This window comes from Rutidosis leptorrhynchoides, chromosome 11 (assembly GCF_046630445.1).
Source record: "Rutidosis leptorrhynchoides isolate AG116_Rl617_1_P2 chromosome 11, CSIRO_AGI_Rlap_v1, whole genome shotgun sequence".
Lineage (NCBI taxonomy): Eukaryota > Viridiplantae > Streptophyta > Magnoliopsida > Asterales > Asteraceae > Rutidosis > Rutidosis leptorrhynchoides.
In genome coordinates this window covers 182,884,478-182,910,669 of record NC_092343.1, presented here as the reverse complement: position 1 = coordinate 182,910,669, position 26,192 = coordinate 182,884,478, and the positions used below count along the sequence as shown (strand labels likewise).

Sequence of the window (26,192 nt, the reverse complement as noted above, 5' to 3'; positions counted from 1 at the left end):
TCATTCCCGCAGCATGTCGGACTCCAACAATGACGCTAACAACAAAAGTCAATGGGAAAAGGGTTCATCATCATACCTACCTGATGTAAGCAACAATAACATTCACAACAAAGAGGAATCGGATGAAAGCTCAGAGGTTAAAGAAATTACCAAAGAAGAATATGATATCGTTATTGAAAAACAATACGGCTGGACTTCTTACTCACCTGCAGACAACAAAAATGCTCAAGATTCGTCTGACATCGATGACGATTCTTCGGAAAAGGATACAGTTTTATCAGACACCGAGGGAGATTCTTCAGATGCTATAAACCAACATGGTCGTGTCAACAATAATACCTGCTTATGGATCAAAGTTCCTGGAGGAGTTTTGTTGGTTAGTTTTTTTAGCCACATACATAATTATTTAAAATTTATTCATGATTGTACTTTCTGCTATAACATTACATTATCATGTTTTATAATATCTAACATTTACGTAGTACAAATTTAAAATACAGTTTCACATTAACTACAAACATTGTTATTTTGAATATGAAGCATCTACCGCCGCAATTTGTCAACATTCCTGAGTTGAACAAAGGATACCGTTACAAGTGCTTTGATGTTGATAGCAAGATGCATATGTGGAGGATAATAGAGGAAAAGGACAAAAAAAAACCAAACTTGGCAGTTTCAACCGGCTGGGAGGATTTTGTCGTTGAGAACAACTATGAAAAAGGAGACGAACTACTAATTGAATTCTGTCGCGACCTACACGTATTTCTTATTCATGCCGAAAAGAAGCACAATGTTCCACCTCAAGTTTAGATGTCACGCGTCTCCAAAGGCAATGTAACCCACCTAACTTTTAAATATCTAATGCCTTTCCTTTTTATGTCTGTTCGTAACTTGATGTAGTTGGTTAATTATGTTTGGTATAGTATCGTCTTTTGTAATTTAAGTGCCTAAGAAACACTTATACTTTTTTGAACTATGTATATAAATATGGACTGTTATGCTACGTCCGTTTGTGTTATTTATGTGTGTCTTCTATAATGTAATATTATTTCATACTAATATCTTAACCAATATTGTCATTTTTACACTTTGGTATATAATTTTTTAAAAAAAAAAAAAAAATCAAATGGTGAATAAAAGTTAGCCATTGTGGCAGGTACCATATGTTACACTAGCCCATGCCTACAAAAAGTTTGGAATTCAAAATCTTTATTAAGATAATAAATTTAAGTGTAATTTTAGTTCCTATAATTAAGGATTTTTGAAAACTCTGGAAGGAAGTTATGATTGAAATTTAAATTTAAGTTACTTTCAAAAACTTACAGTATTTTCAAACATCATTTTTGCCTATTATTGTGTTTCCAAAAATAACTGATTTGCGTTTTTAAAATTCAAATCCGATCCTAAACTGTTTCATTGCAACCAAAATCATCCAAAAACCATCATCATCTACATCGTTTGTGATTAAACTCCACATGTTAAAACAAATCTTCAATTTATAATTACATCTAAGAAATCATGGAGAAAGATGTCTCATCTTTCATAACAAGGAAAAAGTCTCATAAAAAAAGAATAACTATTTTCATCAGGCGCACCGGTGCGGATCTTCAATTTATAATTACATATGTTTACATAAATCTAATATTAATAACTATTTTCATTTAATATTTTTTTCAGCAGCAACAACGGGAACGAGACAAACTCATATAAAATCCAATTAGATGAGTCACTTATACAAGAATTGATGGAACTTTTAGACGAATGCAACCCACTTGTGAAGATGTACAGAATGGCACGTGATCGTTATGAAGAAACTAAAACTGCAAATTTAAGATCAAACTAATTGCTAGAAGAAGTACAGATGGTCGTAACTATAACCTACCAACAGTTGATGAAGTTGCAGCATTAATTGTGGGAGATATAGACTTACAATTTGATAAAAGGGATATAGTTGTCGACAGTCAAACTGAAGGTTTAAAAAGAATAAGCGAGCTACACCCTCATTATTTGGCATTGCAATATCCTCTATTGTTTGCTTATGCGGAGGATGGTTACCGGCCAGATATTTATCACACAGAGATTGAAGGGACAAAATCAAAGAAGAGAAAGCGAGTAACTATGAGAGAGTTCTTTGCTTACAAAATACAAGAAAGAGCCATTCCAACTTTAGTGCACTTAGCAAGGAAGCTTCAGCAGCAGTTATTAGTTGATGCTTACACAATGGTTGAGTCCGAAAGAATTTATTACATCCGTAAAAATAAAAAAATACAAAGAGCTGATACTTTCACAAACTTAACGACCGCGAATCTCTCAGGTTCTGTTGACAACAGTATGTTGGGTAATCGAATAAAACTTCCATCATCATTTACTGGTTGTGCAAGATATATGCTGGAAAACTATCGAGATGCGATGGCTTTGTGTCGAGTGTATGGTTACCCTGACCTATTTATAACTTTCACTTGCAACTCAAAATGGCCAGAAATTCGTAGAGCTTTGGAAGGTACAGGTTTCAACCCTGAGGATAAACCTGCATACCAATCAAGAATGTTTAAAATTAAACTTGATAGGCTCATGGATGATATTAAGCAAAATAAAATTTTTGGCAGAGTAAAGGCAGGTATGTGAACATAATTCATACTGCTATTCTAAGATATTGTAAATTATAATTAAAAACTAAGAACTGTAACATAATTCAAAACTACATATAAATAGACATCAATTTTTATGTTGAAACAAAAACATTAATATTTCCTAACTAATAATTTTTTTTCCTTTATTTTAATCCAGATCTATATACAGTCGAGTTCTAAAAGCGTGGTCTACCACACGCACATATATGTATCTTCCTTGATGAGCGGGACAAACTACCGGAACCAGAAGATATCGATGAGTATATTTGTGCAAAAATTCCAGATAAGGATGAAGATCCAGAGCTATATCAACTTGTGTCCGAACTGATGATACACGGTCCATGCGGTGAGAAAAATCCTAATTGTGTATGCACTGACATTAACAAAAAGTGCACAAAGATCATTAAACAAGGACACGAGCTTGATAACGGATACGTTGTGCCTTGTAATCCTCTTTTACTAAAAAAAATATCAAGCACACATCAATGTAGAATGGTGTAACCAAGTCGGAGCTATTCGGTATCTTTTTAAATACATCCACAAGGGAAACGATAGAGTTACTGCAGGTGTATGCGACAAAGACACTGATGAAATCAAACAATACTATGACTGTCGATACATATCATCATGTGAAGCAGTTTGGCGAATGTTAGCTTTTGATATAAACCATAGAAATCCAACTGTTATTCGTTTAGCGTTTCATTTGGAAGACCAACATTCCGTCATTTTTGATGAAACACAATTGATTGAAGATGTTCTAGAAGATCCGTCAGTTAGTGTATCACAGTTTCTAGAATGGATGAAATGTAATGAAACCAACGACGACGCCAAACAATTGACATACGTCGAATTTCCTACAAAGTTTGTGTGAAACAAAGATACACGACTATGGACACCAAGGAAGAAATTCACCGGATCAATTGGACGTATTCATCACGTCTCACCTCAAACCGGAGAACTGTTTTTCCTACGTATTTTGTTGAACAAAGTAAGAGGCCCAACATGCTACCAAGATATCAGGATAGTTAATGGTATAGTATGCCCAACATTCAAAGCCGCTTGCTATGAAATGGGTTTGTTAGACGATGATCAAGAATACATCGAAAGTATAAAGGCTACAAGTGTATGGGGATCAGGTAGTTTGCTTCGTAATTTTTTTGCTCAACTGCTTCTGTCAGAAAGTCTCAGTGGACCAGAAGATGTTTTGGAAAAAAACATTTGATTACTTAACTGCTGATATCATCCATCAAAGCATATCCGGTAAGTTTAACTAAACCACATTTATATATAAACAAAAATAATACTTATTATTGTTTCTTTTTACATGTATTTAAGGTCAAAAAAAGTACTTCGTTTGAATCATAGATATTTAATGAAACCAAACTATTTACAGGAATTCAACCAACCAGAGAAATGATTCAGAACCTTATTTTGAATGACATCGAAAAGACACTTCAATCTAATGGTAAATCCTTACGAAACTTCAGTTCAATGCCAGTTCCTATGTCCACAAACTTGAATTTGTCTGAAAACCCTCTAATTATTGATGAACTGTCGTACGATATGTCCGCACTAGAAACAGAGCATCTAGAACTTATCGGTAAATTAAATTCAGATCAAAAGAACGCATACGACACCATCACAAAGGCAGTTGAAGCTGATAACGGTGGAGTTTTCTTTTTATATGGATACGGTGGAACCGGAAAAACTTTTCTATGGACAACTCTTTCGGCTGCATTTCGAAGTAAATGAGAAATCGTTTTGAACGTTGCTTCAAGTGGGATAGTTGCGTTGTTATTACCTGGCGGTAGAACTGCACATTCAAGATTTGCAATACCTATTGACCCAACCAATGAATCATTCTGCAGGATTTTACCTAACAGTCATTTAGCAGGTTTAATCAGAAGAGCTAAGTTGATCATATGGGATGAAGCACCAATGGTAAAAAGGATATGTGTAGAAACTTTGGATCGTTCTTTTCGCAACATATGCCGCTGTGTCAATCCAAATAGCATGGACATACCTTTTGGAGGTAAGGTTGTTGTTTTCGGCGGTGATTTTAGACAAGTCCAACCAGTAGTAACACATGGTAAAAGAGAGGACATTGTTAACGCAACTTTGAACTCCTCTAACCTATGGGATCATGTTACCGTTCTTAAACTAACACAAAACAAGCGTCTTTCAGCCAGTACTTCCGGTTCTTCAACTGACAAAACTCATAATAGACTCGAAGACATACGAAATTTTGCAGACTGGTTGCTTAACATAGGAGACGGAAATATTAATCCAACAGAAGATGGGATTTCAGATATTCAAATGCCAGAAGATGTGTTAATCAATGATGTGGATGATCCAATAGGTTCAATTATAAACTATATATATCCAGATTATCTACAAAATCTTGGCAACCCCACTTACTATCAACAGCGTGCAATTCTCGCTCCAACCCACGAAGTTGTCAACATCATAAACGATCGAATGATGGAGTCACTTGAAGGTGAAGCAAGGACGTATCTAAGTTCTGATAGCATCTGCCAATCTGATAGAGATTCAGACTTCAATAGTGAATTGTACACGACTGATTATTTAAATAGTATCAACATTGGTGGTTTACCGAAACATAATCTGTCGCTTAAAGTGGGAGTACCAGTCATGCTACTTAGGAATATAGATCAATCTGGTGGATTGTGCAATGGAACTAGATTGCAAGTTATTGAACTTTGTGAAAAGGTCATCAAAGCAAAGGTTTTAACAGGTACGCATGTTGGAAAAATCACAGCTATTTCTAGAATGTTAATCGTACCTTCAGACAAAAGGATTCCTTTTAGGTTTCAAAGACGGCAGTTTCCAATAGCCGTCTGCTTTGCGATGACTATCAACAAGAGCCAAGGTCAATCGTTGGCAAATGTGGGTTTATTCCTTCCTAAACCAGTTTTCAGTCACGGTCAACTATATGTTGCTCTATCTAGGGTAACATCAAAGAATGGTCTTAAAGTGCTTATTCTTAACAAAGACAATGAATTGTCAGATACAACAAAGAACGTCGTCTTCAAAGAAGTCCTACAGCACCTTTAAAGGCAAGTTAATAATAGAGCATTTTTTTTTAACAGCAGAAAATTACATTGTTATATTGACATTCATTCATATTAATCAAAAGTTACAAAAAAAATAAAGGAATTATAAGACATGCAGAATCAATAGCTTCATTAGTTTTTTTTTTTTTTTTTTTTTTTTTTTTTTTTTTTTTTTTAACATTCAATTTAACGTATATTTTTCTTTCCTGTTGTAGCCTGTTATATATTTTTATAATTTTTTTTTTCTTAATGTTATCCAGGTACAACACTGAGATTAAAATTCAAGTGCTGGAAGTTACGTTATCTCACTACTTAGTTTAGCTATATATAGATTATTCTCTATTATTTAAGTGCAGTGCATTTTTTATAATCTTACTGCTGTTTTGTTTTATCCTTAAATTATAAGATTTAAACACAGTTTCAAGAGAGGTTAATGTTCTTTTCTTCAAGTACATTTATTAATTTTGACTTTATATCAATGTATCCATAATACAATTTACCAACTAAACTAAGATTCCATATTTCTTCTTTACTACAAAATTCATGGATGCTTGAGCTTTACTTACAAATCATACAGTGGTACAAGTTGTCTATAAATTAAGAAAAGTAATACATAAAGTTGTATTTCTCAATATATAAAAAAATCAACTAAAGATTACAACAATAGTAGTGACACTATTAAGTAAATAAGAAATAGGAAAAGTATAGCTTTCATACTGACACAATTCTTTGACTTCAACTAATTATCATTATACAAACTAAATAAACTACAAACCACTAAAAAATGACTAACATTGGTAGTTTTTAAAATCGATCAACTAATAATTGTGAATGTAGCTGAACAACTTCATAAAATTCATTTTTTTTATTTTTATTTATTATACATATCATTACCTAGGACACAAGTCTAATAAATAAACTGTTTTTGAAATTCATCTCAACAAGTTATCATTATGCAGTAAATTACAGAAGGAAAAAAAAAATCAAACATCAAAACAATGATAATACGGCCCAATGGGTTATAATTTTCAGGCCCGCCAAATATATACAAAACATTTACCGTTTTAAATACTAAATGTGAAAAAAGTATAATACATTACGGTGTCCAATATTTTACCCCAAATAAACCCTAAAAACAAAACTGCTATCTTCTTTAAAACGCAAACAACATCGCATGAGCAATTCGTTCAACTATTTCATTCAATCAACAGGATACTATCAATAAAGCTTCATAAGGTATGTTTATGTTGAAATAAAATATTCTTCAGGTATTGTTCTCAATTTTATTTGATGTTTATATTATATCGTTTTATTTTAATTTAGTTTTTATAAAAAATATTAACCGTTTATTGTGTTAAATTAATTGTATTTTTCAGGTCATTGTATAAAAGATTAAAATAATGAATTGTTAACAAATATGAATATCTGTTGACATAAATCGAACCGTCCCTTATTAAAACTGGTACTTTTGAGTAGGTTAAGCAGATGAAGGATCATAATCAGATATTATTATTTTTATTTAATTATAAATCCTAATCATTTAGTACTAATATACAATTTAAACTATTGAAAAAATGTATACATTTAACTAACCTACTGTTTAGTAAGAGTTCAATTTTTGGGTATAATTATTAAAATGACAATTAATCATAAACGATTAGGATCACATACAAATTCAATTTTATTAACTATATCTAAATATACATTGTTTAGTACTAAATATGTGTACAATTAAACAGGTATATAGGTAACATCATGTCTTCTATGGAAACCAAGCTGCATCTATATTCGTTCATTCATAAAATGGCTAATCAAGTGCAGCATGAACTGGTATGAATTACTAATAACTTTTTAAAAAATAGTTGTTAATAACTACAACAAATTTTTTAATTTTAACAATTTCTTTATAACAGCCATTGCCAATCATTTGGCTGAAACTGTTTTATAATGACTCACTACCTAATCATAACGCATGGATACACTCATTACAAGGATATAACGCAGAAGTGGGTTTCGAACTACGGAATAATACATTATATTTAACTCTTGGATGGGAAAAAATTATCAATGATCTTAACATTGAAAATCATGATATTCTATGCGTTACTGCTTTAGACAAAGGAAATTTCGAGATACTTATATATTCAAGAAAAATGGTTCCCAAAAATTGGTTTAATATAACCAGAAAGTGGATTAAAGTTTTGGAAATTCAAAGAATACTGTTTGAGCTTGCACCGTACAGAAGATTTCCTTCCTTCATGGCATTCATTGTTGATACGAATCAAAGTCAATTGGTATGATTTGCTTAAATAAGTATTCTAAATTATTTTTAGTATTTTTTAATTTCAGAGTATAAGTTCATTTATTGAGTACGCATTGTCTATAAGTAGATGTTAACCTAAATATAAACATTTGTTATGTAATAGATTTAAAAAAAAAAAATGCTTGTGGGTATATAAAGGAAGATTGAACCCAACGGATCACCTTATAGTGCACTATCATGGTTCATACAAGACAAAATTGGGAATATCAGTTATTGAAGGAAAGCTAATCATAAATAAAGGCTGGCAAGAAATGATCGTTGATCTAAAAATTAAGGAGGGAGATTGTCTCATCTTTTACGCACTAGATGAACTTAATATAGAGCTTAAAATCTATAACCATTTTGGTTGTGAAGATACAAGCATTTTTTTAGATCAAATCGCTGAAATGGATCTGCCTACTAAATTGCAAAGAGAAGACTACGTATGGGAATGCAAAATGGTTGTACCACGCGGTAATGTTTTGGTAAGCACATTAAATATTCACATTTCTCGAATGAAAATAAAAACTTTTAAAATAACATAAAATTGTCTATTTCATCAACTAATATATAATCATTGTTTACTTTACTTGATTACTGTAGCGTCTGCCGAACAAGCTGATGTTTCTACCAGGCTAGTAAAACAGTTAAATGCAGAGATTTGGATAACAGAAAATTCAAGTGGAAGTTGAAAGAAGAACTGAAGAAGAAAAAACCAAACCTATGCGTGTCTTACGGATTCACAGCTTTCAGAAAACAAAATGAACTAAAACCTGGTTCAACATGTTCTTTCAAGTACTGTACTGCTGCAAGTACCGTACTTTTTACTACTATGACTTTTCCAACAACTAAAGTGTTGCGCGTATATTTCAGTTTCTTTTACAATAATTTGTCATAGACTTCAATAATTTTTACATCATTCATTGAATGAACTTACTTGGATTGGTTAAATGCAAAACATTTTTGTTTAAAAGTCAAGCTACATCTTTAATATGGAGGATGAATGATGTATGTTGTTTGTTAATAACTTCATTTCGATTTATATACTTTGTTTTCATTAGGGCCCTCCGTGCAACACACGGGCTCTTAAAAGCTAGTTATGTTATCACGCATAAATAATGTTAGACAATTAAAAGATGAATGATTAATTTAAGACTCGAGTGCATGTTAGTTTAAACTGAGATACATCAATAACTTTACAAATTGATTTTTTTTTATAATTGATTGACGGATCATGTATTTTTCATATCAAAATCAATTGTTATGAAGGTGCAAAATCCTTTTCTCTCGAATGGCTTATTCTGTATATCCAATACCTCCAAATTAATCATCGAAAGGATTTCATTAATTTTCTGGAAATCATATTTTTTTATATCAAAATATTAAATCGTACCGTGCTTTCGAATAAATGAATCGATCCATCCTCTCACCCCCGATGATTAAATTTATTTTCTTCTAACTTCAATTCAATGAAATTGCAGCAAGCTTTCACGGTGAATACTGACAAAAGCACTTTACTAAGTATGCTTTGCACATACTAAGTACGCTTTTGTTTCCCTAAAAGAGAAGGGTATAATTGGAACTGAATTCAGAATATAGACTTTTTAGTGTACTAATTATGATTAAATTAATAAAATGGGTAAATATGAGAGATTTAAGGTTTATTTAGGTATATATGATAATAACGTATTAAGGTATTTAGCTGGGGAAATATGTAATTTTGATGTTTATTGAGGGGATATATGTTAAAAGCTCTTGGAACTACCATTTTCAAACCCTAAAAATAAACATTCCCAAATTCATTTCCAATTCAAAATCAAAATCAGTATGTCTGAACTCGTACAGTTTGACATCCAAACAGAAATCATCAAAAAGCTTCCGATCAAATCACTGATTAGATTCAAATCCGTATCAAAACAATGGAAATCACTCATAGACAGCTCCGCGTTTATCCATGATAACTGCTTGCGCGACTATCAGACGCATCATCTACTCGTAAGGTATTATTTAGATTCAGTACAGAAATATGTTTCGATTATTGATGATGATAGTTTTCCCCAACACAAAAGTTTCCCTACTGTTCCAGTAACTTTTAAGGGACTTGATAACGTGTTTAAACTCAGTTCCTCTCATGGAATCATATGTTTATATGTTTTCTATCGAGATACAAACATAAACAATGAAACAGGGATGATTGTGTTATGGAATCCAACAATTCAGAAATCAGTTGGTATAATTGTTCCAGATGTGATATTAATGATGCACTGAGATATTGTTATCGGTTTTGGAGTTTGTCATAACACTAGTGATCCTAAGCTTGTTAAGATTAAAAATATTCAAAGCTCGGGTGTTTCTTGGGAAGTTGAGATGTTTACATTAAGCTTAGGGGTTTGGAGAAGTATATCTGTTGCTATGCCTTCTAAACGGCCGGTTGAATTGTCGTGGAGTCAGGTTTTTATAAATGGGGTTATCAATTTGTATGGTAATGATAAGATTGATGCGGGTCATGAAAATGGACATAATCGCATTATTTCATTTGATCTGAAAAGTGAAGAGTTTGGTGAAGTGTTACTTTTGGATAGTTTAGTACGTTCGACCGCCGAAGATTTGTATTTAACGAAAGTGATGGGTTCTCTTGCTGTGATTGAAAGCTTCTATGAAAGACCAGTTTCTGTTGTGTGGAAGATGAATGAAGAAGGTGTTCTGACAAAAGTTTACACTATTAATGCTTGTGATGGTGCCTTCTCTAATAGAGTACTTGAGTTTAGGAAGAACAGTGAACCTATTATGCAATCTTTGTTTTTAGATAATGGTGGAGAAGCTGGAGAATTGACCATACTTGAAGTTTATGAACCGTGCTTAGGACGTGTCAAAGATGTTTGGCCAGATGAAAGCCGTGGTTTTTTGGCTTCATGTACCGTATACTCCTACACGGAGACACTGGCTTTGCTTAATCAATCCGATCCTATCATTTATTCATGATGAAAGGTGTAAAGATGAGGGTGTAGTTATCACATTCAAGTCTTTTTACATTGGCTATGCGTTTGTTTCTCGTGCTAATCAGTTTAGGTTATTGTAAAGATCAGTGCATCATATATATGTTGATGTTTGTGTTTGCTATATATAAGATCAACGTCTTTTAGTTTCAGTTTTCAATAACTAATGATAATGATGTATGCAGCATTATTGTCAATTTGTTATGATTCGTTTTATGGAATTGAAAAAAGCTGTGAAGTTGATGTATCATCAGATTCTACATGGTGACTAGTGTAAAGAGGTAAAGTACAGGACTAATCATCATGTTCGGTATTTAGAGATAAGGGTGCATCCAGTTAACTCAATAGATCGGTGAGCTTTTACTATGCATACTTAAGTTCAACTCGAAAAGCTCAATATTTATATAAAATACAATTTGCGATACTCAAACTCTGTTAGTAGTTTACTGAAATTAAGATGACTGTTGTTAAAAGTCTTTCTGTTCGATGAATAGGAGATATACAAAGTACAATTTTCGATACTCAAACTTTGTTGACATGACCCGGAAATGAACCTGAATCAGCCATCAGATTACATCACATTCACATTTCACATTATGGATAAAAAGACAAGTATTGTATACCTTTGGTCTTATTATTTTCTTTCAATAAACGTTTGTAGCAAATTAATATGTGGAAAATAATGTTGTAAAAGTCATGAGTCGGGAATGGTCGGTCAAAATCTTGTAAGGATTAATCGTCAAATTCAAAGACCAGCCGAGACCAACCTTGACTTTGACTGTTTTTGTGACTGACTTATACCGATTACATATTAACCCCACGGACATAGGACAAACAAAACTTACTTTTTTATATTGAAAATAATAAAAACATTAAATACCAGCATAAATGCAACATAAATTCTAGATGCATTAGTTTGCTGCTTGTCTAGATTGTGATTATTTTTGTGCTGCAAGTTTTCTGCTGCTTGGATTGTTCTCTCAAATCGTGTATCAGGGTGTAAACTAGACCTTCGACATATCCCGTTTAAAAGAACGATGTAAGTAACCACATTCGGCTCGATTCCATTATCTAACATTTCTTTAAAGAACTTTTCAGCCATCTTAGACTTGTTTATTTTACATCACCCGTAGACAAAAATCGTGTAAATCTTTGCATCGGGCTGAAACCTCCAGTTTTTCCATTTATTGAACATCTCTGTAGCGACTTTTGGGTAGCCGTATTTACAAAGTATATCGAAAAGAAAATAGAAATCATCAATAGGTTGTTGATCAGAATCATTTACCACAAAACAGCCCATATCATCAAACGCACGGATAGCTTGTCTAGTCAAACCAGCAGATATAAGCCGACGAATCAGCACGTAAAAAGTGGTTGAAGTTGGGTTGACTCCGTTTTGGTCCATTTCAACGATTAATTGCCAAGCCGCATCAAATTGTCTGACTTTACCCAAAATGTCAATCATGAGGTCGTATGCAGGGGAGTCATGAGAGTAATGAGCTTGATCTTTAGCCCATGAGAAGAAAGCTAATGCGATTTTGGAGATGTTTTTTAAACGAATTAGTGTTTGGTGGACGAGAAATGAAGATATGTTGATGCCTGATCATGCATATATTTTCCAAGGGAAAATACATCCACAAACAACAATATGAGATGGGTTTTTTTAGGCGTCATCGTCGTTAACCTCCGGTCCGGTTACCTTGATAACCCGTACCCGAGATGATGATCTCGGGAGGGTGGCTAACGAATTGCCCGCCGGTCGATAGTCGGAACCTAACGACGACAAGAGGGAGAAAAACCCTACAAGATCCGTAGGTAAAAACCCTAGATCGTGAGAGATCGTGTAGTCGCCGTAAAGAGGCATTTAGCGTGAGATGCGGAGAGCCGTATGCGATGGATGCCGAATGCGTTGCGGTGGAGGGGCGTGTGAACTTGATGTAGGTTTTCCCCCATATTTATAGATGGGAATTAGGGTTTAGATGACTTGTGGACTAAGTCAATCTTAAGCCCTAATTAATAAACCCTATGCCATCAAGTCCCCCAAGTTCGGTATGATATTTTTGCCAAGTATCGTATCGAACTTCTCATTATGCTGCGGAAAATAAGTTCACATGATCCTGCACAAACAACTGTGCGTAAACCCGCTAACAGATGCGCGTAAAATCGCATGCAGAGTGCACGGGGAAACTGCGTGAACCACCATGCATAAAACCGCATGAAAATTGCGTCTAAAGCTGCGGACACTGTGCGCGCGCGAAAGATACATGTACTTAAAACCGCATATAACGAATTAAAAGCTCAATAAGATAGATAAACCTTTGATACCCGCGTGATTGCGAGAGTATGAGACGTCATGTTGCGTCTCTCAACGAGAGCACCACTTGATCATGCATATATTTTCCGAGGGAAAATACATCCACAAACAACAATATGAGATGGGTTTTTTTAGGCGTCATCGTCGTTAACCTCCGGTCCGGTTACCGTGATAACCCGTACCCGATATGATGATCTCGGGAGGGTGGCTAACGAATTGCCCGCCGGTCGATAGTCGGAACCTAACGACGACAAGAGGGAGAAAAACCCTACAAGATCCGTAGGTAAAAACCCTAGATCGTGAGAGATCGTGTAGTCGCCGTAAAGAGGCATTTAGCGTGAGATGCGGAGAGCCGTATACGATGGATGCCGAATGCGTTGCGGTGGAGGGGCGTGTGAACTTGATGTAGGTTTTCCCCCATATTTATAGATGGGAATTAGGGTTTAGATGACTTGTGGACTAAGTCAATCTTAAGCCCTAATTAATAAACCCTATGCCATCAATGCCATTAAGTTGTAAAGAGGATTCCATGGTGTGGAACGGGTTATGGTGCTGGATTAGCATTTGAGAAATCAAATCAGCATCGTTTGATGATTCGTGTGAAGGAAGTGAAGGTTTTGTTACAGGTTCTGTTTCTGTTTCTGATGTTACATCTTTGGGTTCAAAAGTCGAGAATGAAGAAGCTAAACGGAACTGCGTTAATCTGAATTTGATCGAATGTCACTAGACACTATTGTGCCCCTCAAAGTAGCATACAGCAGCAAAACCAATCCTAACCTATTTATATGAATATGAGCATAATCAATCAACTATACTGTGCGAATGAGCATAATAACAAATAACGAAGTAATTTAAATTCCTTTAGTATCCAGCTCTTTATCTATTTATTTGAAAATGTACGCAAATCATGAAATGCAGCAAAAAAAAAATACTATTGATTACTAATGGCAAAACAATCAGGCAACAAATAGGAATTAAATTGAACAATAAATTTTGTAATAACCAACCGTGTACAACCGAAAACGAAGATCCGATAGTGAGGGTTAGGAAGCTCTTTGGATTGTTGTTCATGAAGTCATCGTAGTTTGATATGTGAATTTAGGGAAAGAGAAGATATACAAAATAGTGGTTAAGTGTCTCATTTGCTAATTTATCACACTTGAGTTCCATTTCAGTTTGTATTGTTTGATTTGTTATTTATATGAGTAACTAGATTTATGAGCCCGTGCGTTGCACGGAAACTAATCCGCAAACATTATTGATTTTTAAACTTATATCTGAAATAATGTTATTATAGAAAAAGTGTCAATAGTGCTGTTGTGGTTGAATTAGTAAAATATGTTTTTGTAAACAACACACATTAGTAAAACTTTGATAAATTATAGTTCATATATAGATTGATTACACAACATAAATTTACGAATTTTAAAGTAAACGATGAATTTTAAAAGCTTGTATCTATGAAACAAAAAATATGGATAATAATAAATACATTTATAATGAAACAATAAATACACTTACAATGATGAAACAAATTTAAGCAGTTTTTTCCTGTTCAAAAATATAGTATTAGAATACGTTAATATTGGTAGCGATTACTTGTTTTATACACTTAAAATAATAAAACTAATCATTAATGAAATTACTTTGTTCTGATCGAGGCAATATATTTTCCAGTTTTCTGTGACAATATACAACATAAGTAATACAGAGTACAAAATGTTCTCTATAAAGAGGTAAGTTGTTACTATAAATTGAATTTTAGCTTTTAAATGAACAAAGTAATTGATACGAAGATTAAAAAGTAAATTAAATCTTGTAACTGAAATTATCTTATTCTGATCAAGTCATTTGTCTACAACATGTTGGACTTCAAAAAATGCAAAACGGGTTAAAGTGTCTAAATGGACAACCACAACACTTTACTAATTAAAAGTTTCGAACCATGATGATGTATAAGAAAGTATAAGTTGCATACTTGTGTTCGTTTAACTGAAGTTAGTTGAGTTACACCACAAAACCAATATCTAAATCTTCTTTCTCTTTGTTGTTATAGTCTCTTTGTCAGAAACTTGAGCTACCTTCCGTTGAATTTGATTCTTCAAATTGCTATGTGGGTGGTGGGGGGGTTGTCATCATGGCAACACCTGCATCATATAAAATGCCATATTGTAATAATGTTTCCAACATGGTGTATGACCGCACCAAATTGTAACGATGTTTTTAGGTATGTCCATGTAAATAGGACAAACCTGTAAAAACTATAAAAACATCGTAGCAATGTTACAATTAAGTTACCAAAACTTTGGAAAAAAAAATAAATAAATGCCATAACCATAAAATCAAACCATTCTTTAATAAGGAGAATCAAGGTAACATACCTTCAGGTGTGAAGTGACAATAATGAATCAGTTACATTGCTGTCGCTGTCGTATGAATAGGCATGTGAAGTTGTAAATGAAAAACATACTTCAAATTAACATAAACAACTTGATGTAACCATACAATTAAAAAGAAGACTTTAAAAATCCTAAAGACTCGTACCAGTATTATTAGAAATATCATCCCAAAAGCTTCTCATGAAGCTATAAGAATATGACTAATCAACAATTTACTTTTTGATTTATTTTGCAGCTAAAAGAATAATTACATAAAAGCTTACTTTGTGCCATGAGAATCTGTTAACATTTTAACGTGCAATCACACCCAAAACAAAAGCAAATTATGTAAACAAAATTTTATCATAAATCATCAACGATACCAAACCGATTTTTACAACTACAACATAAAACAAATGGATCAGTTGAAGAAGCATACTAGAAGAATCTTCATGATAACTTGTGAAAAGGGTCAAATGATGACACTAACTCCCACCATCTCAATACTAAAGCAGCTGCAAACTAACAAATAAAACCATTCGTTAAGTAATACATATAACGAAATAAACAGTGTATATAATCATAACTCACATATTCCTAACTAATTATTAAAGTTAAATATAGGTACTGACAATGTCTGCGGTTAAACACCTGACCTATTTGATCCGAAGTAGAATATTAGCTACTTGATCCATAAAATTTTGACCATTACCAAATCCACATTCGCCAGGACAAAGAGCATATAAATTAAAAACACTATATCATATTACCGTCTTCAATGATCTTCAAAACTCGGAAACTGTTAATCTATTTAACTGACAAATTCACAGTTCTTCACAGCAGTATAGGAAACAGCTTTGGCCCCTGAATGCACTCCTAACAATTCGATAAGTCAACCACCACGTACGACATCCGTGAAAACTTTGAATGAAGACTCTGAGATAATATCAATTTGTACCTGGAAATGCACTATTAGTGAGAGAAGTACTTACATAATTCACCTCATCTCAGCCCGTTTACTTACAAATGGGTTGTAGCAGAGTAAGTCATAATTCTAACATGTCATATCAAATGAGTATAAGAAAATATATCAAATATAGTGAAGCAACCATGTTGAGATTTTCTGTTTGAGTTTCAAACGCATATTACCTACTAAATTGATTATTGAAGCAACTATCATGACGCATCTGTTTTAGTCGTATTTGACACATATAATAATTCAAAGTAAAGGTGTGCATGTCTTTCGTGTTAAACCAACCCAGCCTATTTCAACCCTACGATAATATTATTAGCTTTGACAGTTTGACTTTTAGTTGCTACCGAACTCGCTTGCCAGTCCATTTTGTACAAAGAACTAAGTGATTAGACATGATAATATCCATCTTACCCATATATGTGGATATTGAATCAAGTTGCTTATGTTTGAGCCTTTCCTGATATCCTCCACAGTTTCTACTTTTATTGAACTTTTTTTTATGTAAAAGTATATTTTTTAGAACTCATAGTTCCTACTTTTATCTATCCAAATGTTACTTCATTTAGTCAAATTTGCTAATGTCTTTCTTTTGTCTTGCACACACAGAGTAGAATACAGTTGTAAATTATATATAATCCGTCACATATTTTACATCATCATGCCTCATTCTATCTTTGTCAGATGCAAACTATATATTGAAACTATAAGCATAATCTTTAATTTATACCAATACTCATTTAGAGATGCTAAAATCATTAGGTATAAAAAATATGAATACTTAACAAATGTTACTAACGAAGGCAAGAAACATCGCTGATCCCCTAGTTTAGAAACCGAAATCAAATCGATGAAACATACCTGAACATACCTGATGCCCTTTTTAGATGACGAATTCAATTCGCTGAAAGAAACATTAATCATCCTTAGAACGTTGATGCGTTGCCAATCTGAATACATATAGATATCGATTTTCAAAGGATTAGGGTTGATGAACGGCGTTTTATTTTATTAATCTTTTTGTATGCGATTTGATCGGTGGCGGCCTTTGATTGCGTATCGAGGATCCTAATGAAGACTAAATATCGATTTAAGGATATGAGATGATGGAATTTTCGGATCGAAGGGATAGGAGAGGAGCCGTAGGAGAAGAAAGATTGGGGATTTCTGCTGCGTGTTTTTTGATTTTTTTGATTGTCGATTTTAGATGTCAGGGGGAAATTAGGTTGATTAATTAGTTTTAATTGTGATTAAGTGTTGGTTTTACACGTCAGCATTTGAGATTAAGGAGTAGTTAAGGATTGACACCTAGGATTATCCTTCACGATTTATATATGTTTATGGATAGATTATAGATTATAGATAGATTATAGATTATAGATTTATAGATTATAGATTTCTGGATGTAAAATTTAAGGTTCTAATTAATGTAAAAATTATAACTACAGTGACACTATTTATAAATAACAATTGTTAACTTCTAAAATTATTATGATCTTTTTATTATGACGATTTTGCTATACCAATCTTGTATTGAAGCCTGTTATTTAAAAACAGGCCCGAGCTCATAACTGGATCGTAGTAAGCCTACATATGCTTTCAACGGACGTTCTGAATTACTCAGTATATTCTCAATTTCAGTTTCACACTCCCATCGGAATTAAACCTCCTCAAACCCTAATATGTCTGATGTCGTACCATTCGACCTACAAACTGAAATCATCAAAAAGCTTCCAATCAAATCACTGATTAGATTCAGATCCGTTTCAAAACCCTGGAAATCACTCATCGACAGTTCCAAGTTTATCCATGACAACTGCCTGCGCGAAAATCAGCCACATCATCTACTCTTAATGTATAAATTAGATAAAGTACAAAATTATCTTTCAATAATTGATGATGATAGTTTTCCGCAACACAAGTGTTGCCCTACTGTTCCTGTAACTCTTAATTGATTTCGGGCACTTAAAATAATCGGTTCTTCTTATGGAATTGTATGTTTATTCGGTCTCTCTCAATATATAGGCATAGGCTATGGAACACAGATGGTTGTGTTATGGAATCCAACAATTAGGAAATCAGTTGGTATAGTTGTTCCAGATGTGATGATTACGCTGCACTCAGATGTTGTTATCGGTTTTGTAGTTTGTCCTAACGCTGGTGATCCTAAGCTTGTAAAGATTAGACAAAATAAAATCCAGGGAGGTGACACTTTATATTGTGTCTCTTGGGAAGAAGTTGAGGTGTTTACGTTAAGCTCGGGGGATTGGAGAAGTATATCTACTATCGATATGCCTTACAAAACAGTTCATTTGTCGGGGCAACAGGTTTTTATAAACGGGGTTATTTATTGGCATGGTTATGATAGGCTTGCTATGGCTTGGGAAAATAGACATAATCGGATTATTTCATTTGATTTGAAAAATGAAGAATTTGGTGAAGTGTTTCTATCGGATAGTTTAGTACGTTCCCCCGGATTTTTATCTCTCTTTAAACTGATGGATTCTCTTGTTGTGATTGAAAGCTACAGGGAGGCTAAAAACCCAGTTAATGTCGTGTGGAAGGTTCTTCATGGTTTGTATACAAAAATTTACACCGTTAAGCTTCGTGATGGTGTGGGTTTCAGTGAGGTACTTGAGTTTAGGAAGAATGGTGAGCTTATAATTTATGTGAGTGATGATTATGATGAAACATAAAAAGTTGAAGTTTATGAACCTTGCTCTGGACATGTCAAAGATCGTGGGCTTGTTGGAAACGATGGTTTATTGACCTCATGTTTTGTGAGCTCCTATACGGAGACACTAGCTCTGCTTCATCAGTCAAATTCTATCATTTATTGATGATGATGATGATGATGATGATGATGATGATGATGATGATGATGATGCCATGTTCCAAGGTATATAGATCAAAGTACAGGTATCACTTTCAAGTCTTCATACATTGGCTATTCATTTACTTCTTGTGCTAGTGAGTTTTGGTTATATTAAAGATTAGTGCATTATATCTACATTGACGCGTGTGTTTACTATAAGATCAAAGATATCTAATTTCTGTTGATGACATCACTGTGAACATTTGATGTGTTGCTCAGATCAAGTTAATATTTTGTTATTTCGATTTGAAAAAAATTGTGAAGTTGTTATATTTGTAAAGACAAAAGATGTTTTTCAAAAGGGAGGGCCCAAGCTTGTGACGCACTTTACACCACTTTTGTGAGTGTACATGCATCATATTACAGTACCAAAAAACAGGCCTAATTTTTCTAGTATTTGAAGACCATGGCCAACATTGTTAAAATAGAGTTAGTTACAACACGCTTGAAGTGATCTTTGGTGTACTTTTTAGCTTGCATGAGCAGACATCAATCATTAAAAGTGTTAGAATATATTAGATATGATTAATTATGTATTTAGTATTTTTTATTAGAAGGTTCTAGAATAGTATCTTCCTTTTTAGGTTAGTATCCTTTTTCTTTTATATGTCATCCTTGTATCTATATATACGCATTATGTAGTAGAAGTAAGATGCAAGCAATACAATTAAAGATGTAGTCCTTTGGGTGTTTTGGTTTTAATCATAGTGTTCTTTTCTTTTTACAACAACAACAAAACCTAATACCACATGTGTGGTGTATGGGGAGGTGAGATGTAGACAATCCATCCCCTATCTTTGAATAAACAGAAGTCATTTCTCCACCCAGAGTGATACACTTCAAGAAGTAGAGAAAGTCATCCCTCTCTCTATTTTCGACGGATAAAGAGATTACTTCCGAATGGACCTCCGGCCAATAAGTAGGAAAAAATTTTATAAAAAAATTGAAATAAAATATAAAAAATAAAACTTGAGACATCATGAAAATGGTGGGATCAAATTTCCATGGTTTTAAATCATGTACATTTAATTTAGGCACATTTAATCGACGCTCCTGCACATTCCTGTTCTTTTCTTTTTGTTCTCATATTTAGTTTACAGCTCGTGTTTCCAATTACAAAAAGTTTTATAAGTTCAGCTTGTCCTTTTTCTTCTCCCATAGGAATATAGGGAGGTAAATACAGAAACAAGCACCATGTTTTGGTACTTTGAAATAGGGTGTATTTGAGCTGACTTGATAACTCAACGAGCTTTTGTTTTGCATACTTAAGCTCTGCTTGAAAGCTCGATCTTTATATAGAAATATTTTTTGTTACTCAAACATCAATATACAAAAAGTTGTATATTTACCACCACCACCAAGTCTGTGTAATTCTTTGTTTGCATTCAATGATTAATCATGTCTGAACAAAGTGAAAAATATGTTTTTATTTTAATCATTAAATGACACTATACTAATAATGTATATATGACTTTGTGACCTGTTGTACTTTCACAGAGTGATATAAGCAGTTCTCTATCACAAAAATTGTTATAATGTATAAGGTTCCGTTCTTTATTTCTAAAAACATCTTGCATGATAAAAGGTGCTTGTATGAATAGTTCTATATCCGTGGTTGAATGCTGAAGGTATTTGTAATAATTTTAATTGTGAAATTTACATATTTGGTCTTACTCTCTTTTTTGATTATGAATTTAGAGCTCCTTATTATTTAATAAGATGTTACTCAACTTTTACATAATCGTTGCAAATTGATACTTATGTTTTTCTATCTTAATATTGTAAAGTGATATGTGTGTTATGTTTCATGTCTAATTAAGAGTATTTATGGTTGATTCTGTTATTCCCAAAATATTTCTGGTTGATTTTCTTTACTCAAAAATTCTGGTTGATTTTCTGGTTGCTACAAGATGAACATGAGTTCTTATTTTGATCTTGTCTGATATATCTTGTATGTCTTTGACATCATGTTATTCAATATCGATTTCGTTAACCGTGATTATATGAAAATCTTAGCAAAACATAAATCTGAGCATTTAAATGGTAAATGCCCAAAAAGAACAATTTCCATTAGAACAAAGAAAGAAGATGTACTTAGAGAAAGTTCTATTAAATCTTATGGCAAGAAAAGCAATCTTACTATTGTTGCTCAATCAAGCTTCAATCAATGATCCTAATGATAATACTCATGAGGTAAGTCCATTAATTTAAGTGAATTAAGTAAATAGATACACACATTAGTAAGTTAATTACCATAACTTATATATTTTCACGTATCTAAACGGGTAAGCGGAATATATTTTCACTATTCTGGTAACCCAACCCGGTTGAAACTTGTGTTTTTATTTATTCAAATTGTTGAACAAATGTTGAAACGGGTAATTCCTCATGTTTTTTAGCATGCAATTGCCTACACTCATGGAGAATTTTAAGGAGCTAAAGCAACAATGAATGTTTGGAACCCAAAGACTCAACAGATAAACGAATTCAGTTTGTCACAAACTTGGGTATTGGGAGGCACTTTTAATTCTGATCTCAATACCATTGAAGCTGGTTGGCAGGGTAAATCCCTTCTCTACTTCACTAATTCTCATCATCTAAAAAAGAAAAAGAAAAAAAAAAAGAACCTTTTTTATCGTCTTAACACAAACAAATCATTCTGAGATAGGTTAGTTGCTGGAGTTCTGATATTTCAATAAGATGTCTTGTGTTTAAACCTCATTAGCAGCAGATCTTAGGGTAGTCACAAAAAGGGTTAAAAACAGTCACCTTTTAACTGGTGTTCCGTTTACCAATTTAGTATTATCTTAACACGATTAGTAACTAGACCAACCAATTTTTTTTTTAACAATTATCAAAAGTAACTGCTAATTTTGACAAAAAAAAATTTCACCCATCTATGGAAACAGGTGAACCCAGAATTGTATGGAGATAACAAAACCAGACTCCTCATATACTGGACTGTAAGGTCATCTAAATTAGTGCAATACAGTTAAATGACTTTTTGTTCAATCACTCTTTATTTAATGACATTTTGTTTCTAACCTTCTAATTTTGAGTTGAGTGAAGGATATCAAACAACAGGGTGTCACAATCTTCTTTGCTCAGGGTTTATACAAACAAACAATGAGACTGCGATAGGGGCTAGTATATCACCTATTTCTCAATTACAAGGTTCCCATTTGATATTACCATACTTATTTGGAAGGTATCTTTTCGAAATTTTTAATCATGATTCATGCATGTTGCTTAAAAGATTTTGATCAAAGATTTTTTTAGCATGATCTTTTGCGGTAAAATTATCGAGAGTTAGAGTTATAAGACTTTAATATACGTGGGCCAACCGGATTACACCATGGCCGTTTTCAACTCATCTATGACTAACACAAGATTCGAACCTAGACTGGGCTGTCTTGTGATGGTTTAAAATGATTGAATAGGTTGTATTACTAAGTTTCACGTTTTTAGATATGATATATTTTTGGGTAGGACCCACGGGGAGGCGATTGGTGGATGCAATGAAAACGGGCAAGTGTTGGGATATTGGCCCGCCAAACTGTTTTCATATCTAGCTCAAAACGCATCAACAATAGAGTGGGGCGGAGAGGTGGTGTAAACGGGCAGCATAAAACTACCCAAATGGGCAGCGGTCAGTTCCATGAAGAGGGATTTAGTAAAGCAAGTTATTTCAGAGATATTAAATTAGTAGATGAATCCAACAGTTTGAGGACTCCTAAAGACACTGAAACATTCACTACGAAACCCAATTGCTGTAACGCTCAAACAGTCAACGGTGACAATTGGGGCACCCACTTTTATTATGGTAGACCCGGTAGAAACTCAAACTGCCCTTGAAAAAGAAGATCTATGTAGCGTTGTAGTAACAAGTGTTTCTAATAAAAATTGTTGTTGTGTTAGAAAACTTATGTGATGCTTGGTTGATTAATAAACTGAAATATTGGAAACAAAATGTTACTATGAACTATTTTTTTAGTTAGAAAACTTTCGTGCAAATTTGAATGGTTAAATTGAATTATTACCTCTTTGAAAATGGATACTTAAAAAGGGTGAAACTGCGATTGGAGCGCACTATCAAAGTCTCATAAAATGGTACATTCGAGAACGCCAAAAAATAGGAAAGATTTGTATGAACAAAATAACAACATTTGCAAATAATGTGGGTCTTGAAGGTCATGTAGCCGCTATAGGCATTTTGTCTAATTTTTAGGCAAATATCGACCCATTGACCAACGAGAGATATAGTTCAGCTTTTGGCAGAACTTAAGCATTGACCATCATACTACTAAAAAGCGTGTATGAAAAAGAATAGTTAAGCTCAAAAGTCTGAGTCAATTTCTATCATATAGCATGCATTCATACAATTATGCATGGCAATTGGGTCGGGTCAATATGTGTTTGGTTCAAGACGGGTACTTTTTAGACGGGTCTAAATGGGTTGGGTCAGGTCGAGTCTAAATGGGTTGGGTCAGGTAGAGTCTAAATGGGTTGTACACTTGTACTCATTGTAATAATTTTATTGACGCTTGATGAAAGGTAGTAGTGATTATGATACACACCGCAAGCAACTAGCAACTACAATGCACTTAAACTAACAAGCATATATGGTTACTAAAGTATTACAAGCCAGTACTCATGAACAATAATGACTATCCTAGTGAAAACAAGAGTACCAAAACCAATTACAATTCAAGGAGTGCTTGCTTTAGTGATAAACTCATTATCAATTTGTTACATTTAACCACAAATTTCTTATCTGCCCCCTCTGATCATGCATATTTTTACCATAGGGTTTAACATGCCTGCTCAATACGTTAGTGTGGTTTAAGGATCTTAGAACGAGGCTCTCCGGTCCGGCTACCGTGAATAAACCCGGCCGACATGATGATGTCGGTGGGGTGGCCAAGTGATTAAGTCCACCTTTTAATGACGATCGTCGATTAGAAGGCCCCAAATAAGGTCGTAGGTGCTAGTTAATCAAGAGACTAACCTGTTAACCTTGAGAAGATGCTAGATGATGTTGTTACGTAAGGTGATGATGTCTAGAATGATAGTTAGGGTTTGTATATATAGGCGAACCCTAATTCTAGAACCATTCGAGATAAAGGCAATCCTTTCCATAACAAACACCCCCGAATCACGGATGTAATTATGGAAAAGATATTTACTTGATAGCCAAGTAATTGCTATACCGGGAACAAAGGCATTGGATACGGATCCGCATACCGCATAACGCACATGGGCATACGCATACGCACCCTAGCGGGTACCCGCATACATATGGGGTGCGCATGCGGGTTGCGGTATCATTACCCTCCAATTTACTTCCAGTTTGTTCATCATATTTCATATTTGAGACACCAAATTCAATTAATGGGTAAAACTTTGATTATTTCTTGATATATTGAAGAAATAAGATGAGGAATAAGAAATAAGTTTTGTTGGTGGATGTGATTTGGTACTTGAGAAAAGCATAATGTCGCGGTGTGAACCTTGGATCTCATGTGATCGAAATGGGAGATTTTGATTAGGTGGGAGCAGTGATCCCAAAGGAATTGCATTGATCCAAGTGGGATCTGTCACTTGGAGACTAAGTTTTAATTCCAGATTTTCAGCCTATTTTTGATATTACATTTAGTTTTTTAGGCTTCCTATATGTCAAACCCTATTATATTACCCTATTATATTACAACGCTAGAGCACAAAAATAATAAAGTAACTCTCTAGTTAGTAGTGGATTAAACCAATCACAACGATTGGATATAACCCTGGCCGTGTCGATTTAATGTTTCACATTTTTTTTGGTTTGTTAATCATATAATTTGTGATTTTGCGAAATCAATTTTTGTTTGGTCCATAATTCCTATCACATAAGTCTTCACGGAAGCCATTATCAATAATTTCCCATAAAAACCTGTAAGCTTCACAAATTACAACATCATATATTTATGCATGTCAAAGTAAACCTAAACTCTTCAAAACGGGTTTAATGGTTTTCGCCAAGACCCATATGACTCTTAGACAAATCTAAGGAATGAGTCAATTGGGTCTAAATCTATAAAACACAATAAGTAGTAATGGGTCCAACGGGTCTTGTGTCAGTTTGATTTCAATTTTCTCTTTTCGTTTCAGTTTTTAGTTTCGCGTTTTAGTTTCAGTTTTGTCTTTCAGTTTCACTTTCACGTTTCAGTTTCATTTTCAATTTTCAGTTTTTCGTTTCAGTTTTCAATTTCGTGTTTCAATTTCGGTTTTAGTTTTACATTTCTGTTATTCAGTTTCGCGTTTCAGTTTTACATTTCAGTTTTTCCTTTCAGTTTCCATTTTGTGTTTCAGTTTTCAGTTTCGCGTTTCAGTTTTGCATTTTAGTTTCGCGTTTCATTTTCATTTTTGCTTTTCAGCTTCCTTTTTTTTATTTCAGTTTCAGTTTTGCATTTCAGTTTCCAGTTTCAGTTTTGTTTTTCGATTTTCTGTTTTGCGTTTCAGTTTTCTATTTTGCGTTTCAGTTTCGCGTTCCAGTTACAGTTTTCAGTTTCACGTTTAATTTTGTCTAAAGTAATAAAAGAATAAAAAAAAATGTTTTAAAAGAATTATAAAAAAACCATAAAAAATATGAAAAAATTATTAAAAAGAAA

The 26,192-nt window shown here is 33.5% G+C and overlaps 3 protein-coding genes and 1 pseudogene across 3 annotated transcripts; 3 read left to right on the top strand and 1 right to left on the bottom strand.

The window, feature by feature from the left end:
• Positions 1-9,833: 9,833 nt before the first annotated feature.
• On the top strand, positions 9,834-10,988 carry LOC139875300 (putative F-box protein At4g38870). The gene is made up of 2 exons (XM_071862642.1): positions 9,834-10,236; positions 10,297-10,988. Exons 1-2 carry the CDS (start codon positions 9,834-9,836, stop codon positions 10,986-10,988), a joined length of 1,095 nt encoding a protein of 364 aa, XP_071718743.1.
• A 1,137-nt stretch (positions 10,989-12,125) lies between these two features.
• LOC139875299 (pentatricopeptide repeat-containing protein At2g13420, mitochondrial-like) lies at positions 12,126-13,268 on the bottom strand. The gene is made up of 2 exons (XM_071862640.1): positions 13,130-13,268; positions 12,126-12,601 (listed from the first exon to the last, which is right to left on the bottom strand). Exons 1-2 carry the CDS (start codon positions 13,266-13,268, stop codon positions 12,126-12,128), a joined length of 615 nt encoding a protein of 204 aa, XP_071718741.1.
• A 5,444-nt stretch (positions 13,269-18,712) lies between these two features.
• LOC139875298 (uncharacterized) lies at positions 18,713-19,363 on the top strand. The gene has a single exon (XM_071862639.1). It carries the CDS (start codon positions 18,713-18,715, stop codon positions 19,361-19,363), a length of 651 nt encoding a protein of 216 aa, XP_071718740.1.
• Positions 19,364-21,509: 2,146 nt separating this feature from the next.
• Positions 21,510-23,397, top strand: LOC139875297 (protein neprosin-like; annotated as a pseudogene).
• The last annotated feature ends 2,795 nt before the right edge of the window (positions 23,398-26,192 follow it).